General features: G+C 42.3%; 1 protein-coding gene across 1 annotated transcript in view; it reads right to left on the reverse strand.

The window, feature by feature from the left end:
- The window catches only part of CYP2U1 (cytochrome P450 family 2 subfamily U member 1), a 251,333-nt gene that overhangs the window by 132,612 nt on the left and 106,323 nt on the right, over positions 1-12,398 (reverse strand). Inside the window, exon 2 of the mRNA XM_085641390.1 lies at positions 8,123-8,758. Coding sequence (XP_085497516.1) covers positions 8,123-8,758 — 636 coding nt within the window. The remainder of the gene's footprint in view (positions 1-8,122; positions 8,759-12,398) is intronic.

Below are 12,398 nucleotides of genomic sequence, written 5' to 3' on the forward strand. Positions count from 1 at the left end.
AGTAATTCTTTGCTTTTTAAGTGTTCTACTTCCTTTCTTTGACCAACTAAAATAAATTTGCAGGGTTCATGAGCTGTGTGGACCACACACAGCGGAGGCACGAGTGAGTAAACACTTCACTACATCATGCAGCTACAACAGCCAACAGAAGTTGCAAAGTAAACAAACAACAAATGGCTCCGGGCAAATGGAGAGCCACCCAACACAGTTATCCGGTGCTCCTTGAGGGAAGATAAATATCTGCTGCGGAGGAGAGCTGTTGATTCTTTTACGATGCTTAAGTTGCATTTGTTTTTTTTCTGTTAAACTAATGTTCACAGCACATGCATGAGATCCTCTACTGCCTCCTTGGCCAGGATGAGCAGTGCCCTCTTGGACCGCGGACAAGAGTGCGCCCACAGCCGCTGCAGACCACAACACACACCAGGGAAGCAAGCGAGGTGCTGCTATTAAACTCACGCTGCCCCGCCATCTTGATAGCTGGCTAGAGAGCGGCCCCAGCACCTAAAAAACGTAATATTGAAAAAATTGAGTTTGCGAGCCTTGCCAGAGAAAAGAAAGGCGCGGCTCATCAAACACTATTGTTTTAATATTGTAACTTTTTCGTAAGAAGCACAGCACGCCGCGCTGCTTACTAAAAGTGTATACAGTTGAAAAAATAGAGTTTGGCCAGATGGGCAACAGAACAGAAAAGCGCGACAGTAATGAGGAGCAAGCTGCCCAGGTGCCTTTAAAGAAATAAATAAAATGAATAAATAAATTAAATAAAATGAAGAACAGAAGGCGCCCGGCCGCTAAAGTTAAAGCGTGGCATAAATAATACAATTATAAGGTTTCAGTTGAAAGAAAAATAAGAGCACGCAGCCCCTATAGTTATAGCGTGCTGTGCTGTCAAAACATTTAGATGAAAAGGTGCAAACAAAGCGGCGCCGATGCTGGAAAGCATGTCTTGCCTGCAGTAGGAGAAAACATTAAAGAAAATGGTGCTTACAGAGCTAAAAAGACGACCTGTGTAATAACCGAAGTAAAAGGGCCAGTCCTCATGGGAGGATACAAATGAAGACAAGGCGGTACTAAGGAGGGACTGACAAGCCTATTAACGAATCAGAAGCCAGCATTTACGAAGGACAAGCAGTGAAAAAAAGCAACCCCCGGTGTTTTATGACAGATTTACATAAACTATGATTACAAAAAAAAGAAAGGGCCTTGATAACATATAAATACCATAAGGACACTATACAAACACTCATTTTGTAACAAACAGTGTAATGCAATCCGCATTAAACATTCCTCAGCTATTAATTTATAGTATGTTTCTCCATACATCTGTATATGTTCAGTAGACTTGTCTGAGCCCAGAGGAATCATCTGACTCCTTTTAAACATTTTACTCACAAGCTCTCAGATGTCTCCCATTCTTCTTTCCCTAACCCAAAACCACACTGGGTACTCTACACTGCAGCAAACACAATGCGTCCAGGCTCCACCCTTTAAAAAATAAAATAAAAAAGTGCACAAGTTCCAGTCTCGAGAGGCAGAGATCTGCAGTGCTGCTTCTGTCCACCCGGGTGAAGGAGAGCACGCTGGCTGTGAAAAGTAACCATGCAGATCAGTTGCCATGCTTAAGGCAATATCACAGAAGATGGCCATGGATGCTGCAACAAGTCCATCCAATGAAAGAGACAGGATCCGACAGCAAAAGATAACTGTTCACTCAATAATTAAACCTCCAAGCAGAAACGCCAGCACTTGAAAAACAAGTTGTTCCATGTTTTGATGGACAGTTTGTCAATGTTGCTGAGCACCAGAAGAGCATTCCCTGGAGGAGGAACCTGGGTGGGTGATGAGTGAATTCGAAGGACTTTGTGAACAATCTCTAGCTAATGAAAAAGTAAAGAAATGGCAGAGTCTGGCCGGCCGAAGACTTAACTCCAGATTTCTCCCCCATCGTAAATTCCTCAAGCGAACAAGAAAGGGGGACAAGCAGTTGGAAGGGAAGATGGAGAGGGTGGGGGCTAAGATGAAACAGGGATAGGGGTGAGGGGAGAGAAGTAGCAACACGAAAGGAATACGGGAGTGCCTGAAAATACAAGCACTCACGTGGAGTGTTTGGAAACAAATAAAAAAGTAGTTCCAAAAATAGGAGCAGTGGAAGGACACAAATTCTTAATCCAAGCTCCAGGGGAGGGACACTGATATGACACACGCATGTCATACCAAACAGAAAAGAAGCAAATGCAAGACATGCTGAAGCTAACCAATGGTAAACCTATGGGCAGGCTGTAGCCCACTAACTCTAAACAAAATGATTTGAAGAGACACCGCACGTGCTGTCTAAGCAAGACCTAAAAAATAGTGAGTCAAGTGAGGCTTTTATTTTCTGGCCTCTGTCCTTTAAAACTCCAATTCTAGTGTCTGTATTGCAACAGAGGGCCATCTGACATTCAAAAAAAGTGTGAAAATGTGCCGGTATCCCTTAATCATTTTTTACAAACAGTAGGTTTAAAAGCAAATTCCTTTGCCAAAATGTTTTGTTTGGTTAACAGGAACCACTGAAATGCTATAGATCATCAAAGACATTCAATGGGTCTCCCAAAACTAAGTCCCCAAGACGTCAAACAACTATCTATGTCATTAACAGGGCTAGACAGGCCTAATATTTCACTGGGCATTTGCCCAGTGGGCTGGAGCTCCTGGAGGCCCTTTTTTGAAAGTCCAGGGCCTCTCCATGTATCTATGCCACTTTCCCTAGCTGCCCAAGGTTAACTGCAGCAGGCACAGGGTGGGTTCATCAGAGAGAGGAAGGGAGGGAAGAGGAAGGTAGGGGGAGATGAAGTGAGCAGGGCGGTTTTGTGCTTTTTGATTCCCCAGACTGGTCCTGGTCAATATGAATAGTTTGTAAAAACCTACAATATAAAAAAAGTTATTTTAGATAGCCTGACCCCTAAATCCACCCATTCAACAGTATAAGTAACGAAGAAAGATATTTTTTATAAATACACACACACACCCACGTTGGATGAATTGGACGACTCTCGAATCACACCAAAATATGGATGGCTAGAATTTTTTCATGTCAAGTTCATCCAAACTCTGAGATTTTGCTCATAAAAGAGGTGAAGATTAGAAAATTATGATAATGTTAGTGACTGTGAGAGTCAATACTGAAAAGCAATTTTATCTACAATATTATAACTTTGTGCTGTTGCATGTTTTGAAACTGAAGAACAGCCCACAGAAGTCTCTTGGGGCAAAAATATAAGTGGAAATTCGGCTACTGAAGAAAAATAGAATAACTAGTTGATTGTAAAGAAAGCCTCAAGAGTGTTGGGGCAGTGTAAGATGCACTTCGATACAGAATGTCCTTCCTTTAATGAGGAACAAAGCAGTGGTATCTGAAGTAACCAATTTAATTTGATATAATTAAATGTGGAACATCAGTGGAGTGAGTTCTGGTGAGGTAAACTTGACCAGTAAATAAAAGTACTGACTTCTACAATCAAATTCTAGGTGCCCTTTCAAAATGAGCGAGAGTACTGAATATCAATCTAGAGGATTATGAAAATGCATCAAATGGAGCCTGTAAAAGACTCTTGTAAGTTTCTAGTAACCATAATGCTTTATGATATGCATGCATCAAAAGGGGAGACGATACCCACGGCTCTGGGGTTCTGATGTGCAGAAGACCAGGGTTCCAGGTGAAAGGTGCCAGGCTGGATCTGTAGGTTCAGGTAGGAAAGGTCTAGGGTATGTATACCATGTACAACAAGCATTTGCAATGCAATAGGTCTCGCATTTGCGAGAGTTTGAGCTATTGGCATTGTAAATGACAATGCCTTTTATTTATGTGTTGTTTTTCAAAACCGATAAATAAACGGTATTGTCATTTACATGCCAATAGCTTAAACTCTCGCAAATGCGAGACCCATTGCATTGCAAATGCTTGTTGAACACAGTAACAAAGTGCAAACCCAACTCCTCAAATCAAAAGAGCCAATGGAAAATGAGCAGTTTCAAAAATTTCTAAAAGCTTTTGTCAGCCAGGCACATATTGCAGAGTATATCTTACATTTCACTGCAAGCATCGGGAAGAGCCATATCATAACAAACCACCTATTTCTTTGTTAAAAGATGGCCTATGCTGACAGACTATAAAAACACTTTGGCCTCCTGCATCACTGTGCACAATGCATGACTCACTTCAAGCAGGCACACAATGGCATCCAAGGAGAGGGATGTGACGTAACACACTGTAACAGTTTTCAAACTGAATTTTTAAATGCTTTGCAAACTTTCTCCGTCTTTTTCTTCGACTTAGACTGGACTGCTTGAGAAAACCAGAAAAAGTACTTTGCAGAAACTAGTCGAGAAAGATTTTCTCTCAATATATTTAATGCACAAAATAATATAATAGAACCTATCGTGATAATTTGAAACACATATCACATTACTTTGAGTAGGCGCAAGGTCTAAAGTAAGGTCAAAACAGAATGGTCGAACTTTTCCCCTCCTCCCTCTCAATTTTAATATCCTCCCGCTGCATGGTGGAATACACTTGTTTGGCATCTGCCAACATTCTATGTTACTAACTACATATCAGCTTGCAGTAATGCAAAGATTACTTTCAATATTACAGCTGTGTAAAGACCATGAGAGCAATCTCGATAATGCAAACATATTTTTTTACAGCAATATTGTGTCCTTACAATGGTTATTCAAAGAAAACTGCTGCAAATCTCAATTCCTTTAGCTCACAATCCATCCTAATAGTACTGTTCGTAGTCTAATCATCCAGCGCAGGGCTGCCCCCACTGAGACATCTCTTCTCTAGGATCGTCCCATGGTTTGAGGAAAGGTTTGGAGGGAAATATGACAAGTTACTCCATTACTGTGGTGCTGTGACTTGCACAGTTCAAGTTCACCAATTCAGACAGCTAAACAGGGAACTGTTCTTTAAAGAGAGATTGTAACTTTAAATTAAATTAAATTAAAGGATACCTTCTGCATGGGCGTGTATTAAGTGTGTATTGTCCCACATCCAGCCATGCATCTCCACGGTTTTCTCCTTGTGTACTCGCACTCTTACTCCAAGTATGTTTCCAGCGAGGAGCACGTGCTAATGAGGATGGACTAATGACATCTGAGTCACCGTAATGGTACATTGTTGAGACTTTCGCTGGCGCCCTTATCTCCCGCCCGCCTTCCCAACCGGTTGGGGAAGATGTCCCAGCATAAACAACTGAATGTAAGAGACGCTTATGCGTAACCAGGAAACAAACATAAACAAGCATTTGTAGCACACAGACACCGGGAGATAGGACATGAGAGCATAGCAAATGAGCAGCCTGATAAGATTTATGGCCCGGAGGGAGATAAGGTATGCGCGGCATGTGGTTGTTGTGAGGGCTTGCAAGAGAGACTCTGGATGCCTGGCTCTGCGAGTTTGGTGCTCAGCCATGGGAAACAAAAGAGAGGAACGGATTAAGGGTGGGTGCCTAGTGGGAGGGTGACTGAGGAAGACGGAGATAACGGTCATATTGTTCTTACCATGCTACTATACGCTATGCAATAAAATGGATTTATACTATGGTACATTTTGTTGCACTGTGTCTTGTTATCTGCTTGACGTTTGTCAAGTATGCTGTGCCATATTCTGACATAGCATGCTATGTGACATTTTGTTCTGCTGTCTTAAGTAATAGTATTTAAGATGGTTGCACATTTTACATCATGGTTTGTGAGATTTCTACCGAACCACGTTACTTTGAGGTTCAGTGCCCATTCAGACCTTGGCCACTTTGCTCAGACTCTCGCGTTTCCCGTTAGTGAGAACCGTGGCGATGTTGTCAGTTCATTTCTCGCGGGTGAAACAGCCACTAGGTGGCGCCGATAACCAATGCTGACACCCTGGGCTGCTCGAAACACGCATATGTATAACACCGAGTGTAGAGAAACTCAGTCGTGGAGAAGGAATCCCCTGCCCTGGGTGTTTATGAACAGTGTTATTGTGTCAACGTATTTGACGTTTAAAGCCTGCAATAAACAGATTTAAAACAGAGGGAAAACTCCTCTGGCAAATTACAGTGTCCAATGGCATCTGCACAAAAGGACGGGGCACTCTGGGATTTAAAGACGGGGAAGGGAGTAGAAGCGAGTACGAGAATGTTTCTCATCAGCCATTTGCTTGTAATAAGACGCGCTAGTGGAAGGAGTGATTTTACCTCAGAATTACAGTCGGCAGCTCCACCTTTTATCTGCCACGGGAAGTGCAGTTTAAGCTGGAGCCGTAAATCACGGAAGCCGTGTGCACCGCTTGGTGGGTGCGACCACCGTGCACAGAGGCCGTAGATGTCCCTCGGGCTGGGGGATGCCACGCAGGGTTGGTACAGCGCACTCTGGGCTTTGATGCTGTGCCTGCCAGCCCCCTCACATGTCAGGCCTACTCTGCGGGGGTGAGCCAGCTGCACGGGGCCTGGGGTGTGGGCAAACATATGCTGCATTTGGGAAGGCTAGGCCCCGGCCCGGGGTAGCTTGCTCTAAAAAGGGGGCTGGACTCTGATTATAGGCAAATATGTTTACATTTATTTCCCGCAGACAGGAATGTACACTCGTCCGTCTTTGATGTCCACTGCCAGTAACAGCGCTGTGCTATGTCCTGTTTTACTAGGAAACATTTAGGTCTACAGCTCGAGTAGGGGCATCTAAGTATACGTGAGTGGTTCCGGAGCGAAGATAACAAGCATTGGCAAGGTCAAGTTTCAGATTGCCGATGTCCGACATTTGTGTCTGCCAATGTGCAGTACGCCTCGGCGGGCTTCTCCCTACCTGAGCAGGGAGATGGTGGAGGCCTGCTCCCAGAATGGGCGGACCACCGGAGGACTGCTTCTGCTGTGTTTGTGTTCGGAGGGTGGAGGGCGGCTGATAATGGAACAGAAAGCAATTGATTAAAACAGTGCGTGTGGGCTTGAAGTCAAAGCAGTGCACTTCATAAATATACAAGGAAGTTAACCGTGAAGTGATCGCAGGGGAAAATGTAAAGAAGACATTGATGTTTGATCGCGAAAGTGAAAGCAAATGGTGTGCAGGCTGCCAAATGGTGGGGGATCAGGAAGTGCAAACGAGTGCTTTCAGGCTGCCAAATGGTGCGCGCGCCCGGCACACATGCACTGTATTTGGAGGCCTGAAAGCACTCGTTTGCACTTCCAGATCCCCCATTTACAAAAGCTCTCGCGAGAGCAGCGCTAAAGCGCTGTCTCAGCGAGACCTAAAAATGAGTTCGCTTATTGAAGGTTAGTTCTGAACAAAAAAAATGGAGCCTATGTCTTCATTTACAAGATTAAAATAAGAGTAAGGAATAGCTAGATATACACAAGGAAACTATTAGCACGATCTTGGCATATATTGGTCTAAAATTTGCACAGCCCATAGCATCAGTCATCAATGCTAGTCCGTGAAGTGAAGAGCCACTTGTGCTGCAAGCTTCAAACACATAGCGTTTGTTTGCATGAGACATCCTAGGCTTACAAAGGACATATACTAAGGGCTGCTTTTAGTACTGGCTCGAGCAATTTAATGTGTTTTCATTATTATACCACTCTAAATTAGGCCCCACCCCAACAAGGGTTTGCAAGAAAAAAAACCACAGTATGTTTGATTTGGATTGAGTGCTGCCTTGGCGGCATGGCCTAGTGACATAGGGGAGCCGCTGATACAAATATGTGGTCCTTGAGAATGTTAACCAACACAATTTTTTAGTCCCTTTATGACTGGATACTGCCAGCTGTTAGTAAGCCTTTTCAAATGAACATTGCACTTAGTTTTGCATGGGGAACTCGCCACTTGCTTTATACACTGAAAACATGCAAGTGCTGCAATCCAGCATGCATGTACAATGAATTGAGACCAATGCATAACAGCAAATGTTCACTTGGCACTGATGCAAATTATTAAAACCTTTGGGGCTTATTGTGTTATCAGGCAAATGTCATACTTTTACTAATATACTTGCTGCCATAAACCTGCAAACATTACATTTGAGGGTTGTTGTGGCATTAAAAGTAAGTAAAATAAAATAATATGAGAAATAATTAAATGACAAAGTTGTGCAACAAAAAGTGTTTACCTTGCATATCAGGCTTGAGGGCCATGTACAGAATGGACCAAAGAATTGTGTTGGTGGTGGTGTCAGTGCCAGCGATGAAGAGGTCACCAATAATATAGAAAAGATAGTCTTCACTGAATACGCTCTCACTATTGATCTTCTTCTCCTCCGCCGCGTGAAGGAGGTACATGTCAATAAAGTCTCTGGGGTTATCAGCATCCAACGTCTCCCTGTGCTGCACAATAATTCTCTTCAAAAAAGCTGTAATGTCTATTTCAATTTGTCTTAATTCTCTGAAAGGCCCAAAAGGAAGATAATATAGCCATCCACAGAGGTTGCTTAGAATGGCGTGGCTGTTGACGCTGAGCTCTAGGCCGCGGGCCATGAAGTTCAGCATGGTCTTGAACTCTTTGTCTGTATAGTTGAAGCGTCGACCAAAGCTTATGGAGCAAATGATGTTGGACACCGAGTTGCTGATGATTGGTAAAGGGTTGAAAGCTTCTGTCTCTCGTTTCAGTAATTCTTCCTTCACATACTTAAATTCTTCAGTGAATATAGGTTCTAGGCTGAGCTTTCCCAAGCCAAAATGGCGGAGAGTTGAGTGAGCGAACTTCCTCTGCTGCCTCCAAACCGAACCATAAGGGGCAAAAATAATACCTGCAAGAGTCAGAAGTGATAATAAAGTTAATAAAAAATGAAGTATAAAAAGAACTTTGTCTCTGTTAGTCAAAATCATTCACAAAACAGTACTACATAATGTTACACAATTTGGTGATATCTGGACATTCTAGATTATGATTTCTGATTTGGATGAAAGAAACACATTTTCTTGGTCCGAGCCAACACTTCCACTCCAAACTATTCTATTCAAAAAGGAAGCAAAATCGTTCTATATGAGGAAATGTCTCCCTTAATTTTCAACAATCTAGCTATTGTCTACGGACCTGTCATGACTGTTTTCTTGCTACTTCTCCTCGTTCATTAACCCTTTGTGGGTTTGTATACATGTATTTTAAGCTTAATGTTTAGTTCTAGTCATGGTGCAAAAACTGATGACTTGGAAACATAAATGGTTTTGTTTTTGGAAATGCAATTGTAAAGCGCTCTGATACCCTACACAGGGTCATGTTCGCGCTATAGAAAACACCAAATAAATAAATAAAAATAAATATTATGCAGACTTAATTACTGGAGTAAGAAGTATGATCATTTTACCTGTTTATAACACTCACTTAAAGCTTGCATCAAATTAAAAAACTAGATTTAATACAGTATGCTACATTTTCAACTGCCTTCCTATCTTGCTAAAAAACAATCGCAGAAAGATAAAGAAAAACTAGTAGCAAGAACACTGTTTGATTAAACGTCCCTAAGACGAAGAAAACTGAAACTTTCTCCTGCGTAGTTTCTCCTGGTGGAGTTCATTTTGACTCCTGGCTTCACTCACATCAAAGGAAAAAAATCCTCGTTCTAGTCCCCTTTCTAGGACTAGTCTACCCTCTGCTTGTGATCTCTTTTGGATGTTGCTCCAATGTTTCCATTGCTAGATTGTTTCCTATAACAGGTCAAGCATGCAAAGCACCTGGCTTCTGCATTGGCTAAGGCACATTATTTACCTACTATAAAAATAAATTATAAACGTAATTGCTCCAGCTACTCTTTTTCACACTGCAATTTCTTTAGGAAACTGTGCCAATATTTATATTTCTTGTAGTCCATCATAAAAACAGGAACATGCTTCTACACCTCTGCAAGAATACGTGAAGCACAGACTCTCTTTCAAATGCAAATAGAAAAGGATTTCGGCCCCCTTTCACTACTGAGACCTGTAGTCTGCACTTGATGAGGGATGAGAGGCTTGTGCTGGTATCCTGGGGCTGCAGCGAAGATGGTGTTAATGATTCGAATAAAAACAACATCGGGTGTGGGTGTATCACAAAGAAGGTGCAACTTCTAAGCTATGGAAAGCTCAGTGGCCACGGAAATCACCTTGGACTTACATTTATGTTGACTATGGAGCCAATAGAGGGCACACAAATGGACAAAACAAAGATTTTTCACAGCTAATCGTGGCAAAAGGCAGGATCCGAAGTCCTAGGGACAATATAATGAGTTCCAAAAACCACAAGTTCAACCCACAACATTATATCAATCTTCTCTGCGTTCCACGTTAGCCATCGGTAACCCCTCCAGTTTCCCATGGGCCCTCAAACAACGTCATCATTTGGTGGAACCCAGAATAAAGACTTTAGTATTTTGTTGTGAAGCAGCAGATTAAAACTGAATCAAAATGAACAGTTCAAGGACGAGCCTATTTCTACTCAAGCTTTTTACTGCCTTCTAACATACAGCAGCTTCTCCTTAGCCCGCAAACGTTCCACTAAACATTAGGTCAAACTAAACAAGCATTTGCAATGCAATAGGTCTCGCATTTGCAAAAGTTTAAAGTATTGGCATTGTTCATGACAATGCCTTTTTTATCTATTTTATAAAACAAACATAAATAAATGCCATTATCATTTACAATGCCAATAGCTAGTGTTGCATTATTATTAGCAATGCCAACTGCTCACACTTTTATAATGCGAGACCTATTGCATTGCAAATGCTTGTTGGAGCTTGCCAAGCAGCTCGCATGACAGTACAGAAAAAGGCCTGGGTGGCTGACGGCTGGCTAGAGGTGCTTATCACTAATAAAAACCCTTCTCCCACGCCCCATCACGCTGGCAACAGCAAGAGAAGAAAAGTGCATCTTCGCCAGCTAATAATATAGAGACGTGCCCTACCAGAGTCCAGTCACCTCTTCTTAATTGTATGAATTTTAGGCTTTTGGCTAGGCAGGGACTAAGGGCTTCCCACACTTCAGTAATGCTGCTGCACAACAGCAGGCACCCATGACGGTAAACTCCTTATTTCAACAACTCGTACCAAAATTAGCTGAGAAAGACCATCAGTCTTCATGTTTATCAACCACCACAGTATGGATTAAATCGATTTTATTGAGTGTTTTCAAAATACAACTGCCTATTTCTGAAGGCCGAGGGTCATTAACCATGAAACCCAGTACCTTAAAAAATATATCATCCCTTTCTCCAACTCACAGCTTGTGAGTACACCTAGTTACACACACTATAGATAGTGAGACCACTTAGAGACCTCGACCCGACTGTATATAAGTCGTAATAGAACCAACGTATCTTACTGTTCTTTAAGATTTTCTATCGTTGGTCTTCCACCTGTCCTGTGAGCTGAAGAACCTAGGACAAGGCAATTCCTTAAATTTGCTTGGCATCGAAAGACGGGTGGGATAACACTGGTTGCCCGAAATCTTCCTCAATGTTCAAAGGCCGCTGCCAACTTCTCCATTGGCATCAGGTTCATAAAACATGTATCTAGGACCTGTAATCTGGTATTTTGTCAGAGCCTCAAAATATGAATATAGTTTACTTTGCAACACACACAGGACTAGTTAATATCAATTTGCTCTTCGGGGAGAGTACAGGGTTGGGCTGTCTGTTCAGGAGTATGAATCTCAGTATCAAACATGGTGTCGATATAATTGAAGACCAGTTTCTGGAATCTTTTGTGCTTGAAGTAGTGCCACAGATGCTGTAAGCGGAAGCAACAGCCTCCACATCTCCTCCATCATTCTTGGGACTTGGAACGGGCACATTTGGGTATTGACAGGAGTGCAATATCAATGTAACATGATTTGACAGGCGCTTTTTCTCAATCGTACGCCAGCAAATATCCTTCCATTAAACATCAGATAGGGCTCAGCCCAGTTCTCGCTCCCATCCCTTAGACTAACAGTTATGCAGACTTCTTGGGCAGGGATTACCAGTAACTTGTATATGTCTGAGAGGTGGCATTTATTGCCAGTCTTCATAAACATTCATCTTTCAAATTCTGTTTGCTTTTACTTGCAAATGGCTGAATAGAATTTTCAGTGGCCCAATGTCTAATTTGGAGATATTGCCTTCTTTATTTTTCAGTACGGCTGCATTCAGATTTAATTTGCTCACATGATTTTAATATCATGTGGTCACAGAAATCTCCATCTCTTTTATAACCTGCCCCCTGCCAACAAATAGGATTCACCCGATGCTTCTGGGATAAAGTCAGGGTTGCCTATGATGGAATTAATTGGTGACGGTTGATTTATAAACCCCTTTTTGATGGCCACCTTATATCAGGTTGCTAAAGTCCCCCATGTTACCGGGGATGAGTAAAGGCCTATGCTCACTGTTTGTTTGGGACCAAGTGGCCTTCTATAGATGCATACCCATCAACGCTG

Source organism: Triturus cristatus, chromosome 2_2 (assembly GCF_964204655.1).
Source record: "Triturus cristatus chromosome 2_2, aTriCri1.1, whole genome shotgun sequence".
Lineage (NCBI taxonomy): Eukaryota > Metazoa > Chordata > Amphibia > Caudata > Salamandridae > Triturus > Triturus cristatus.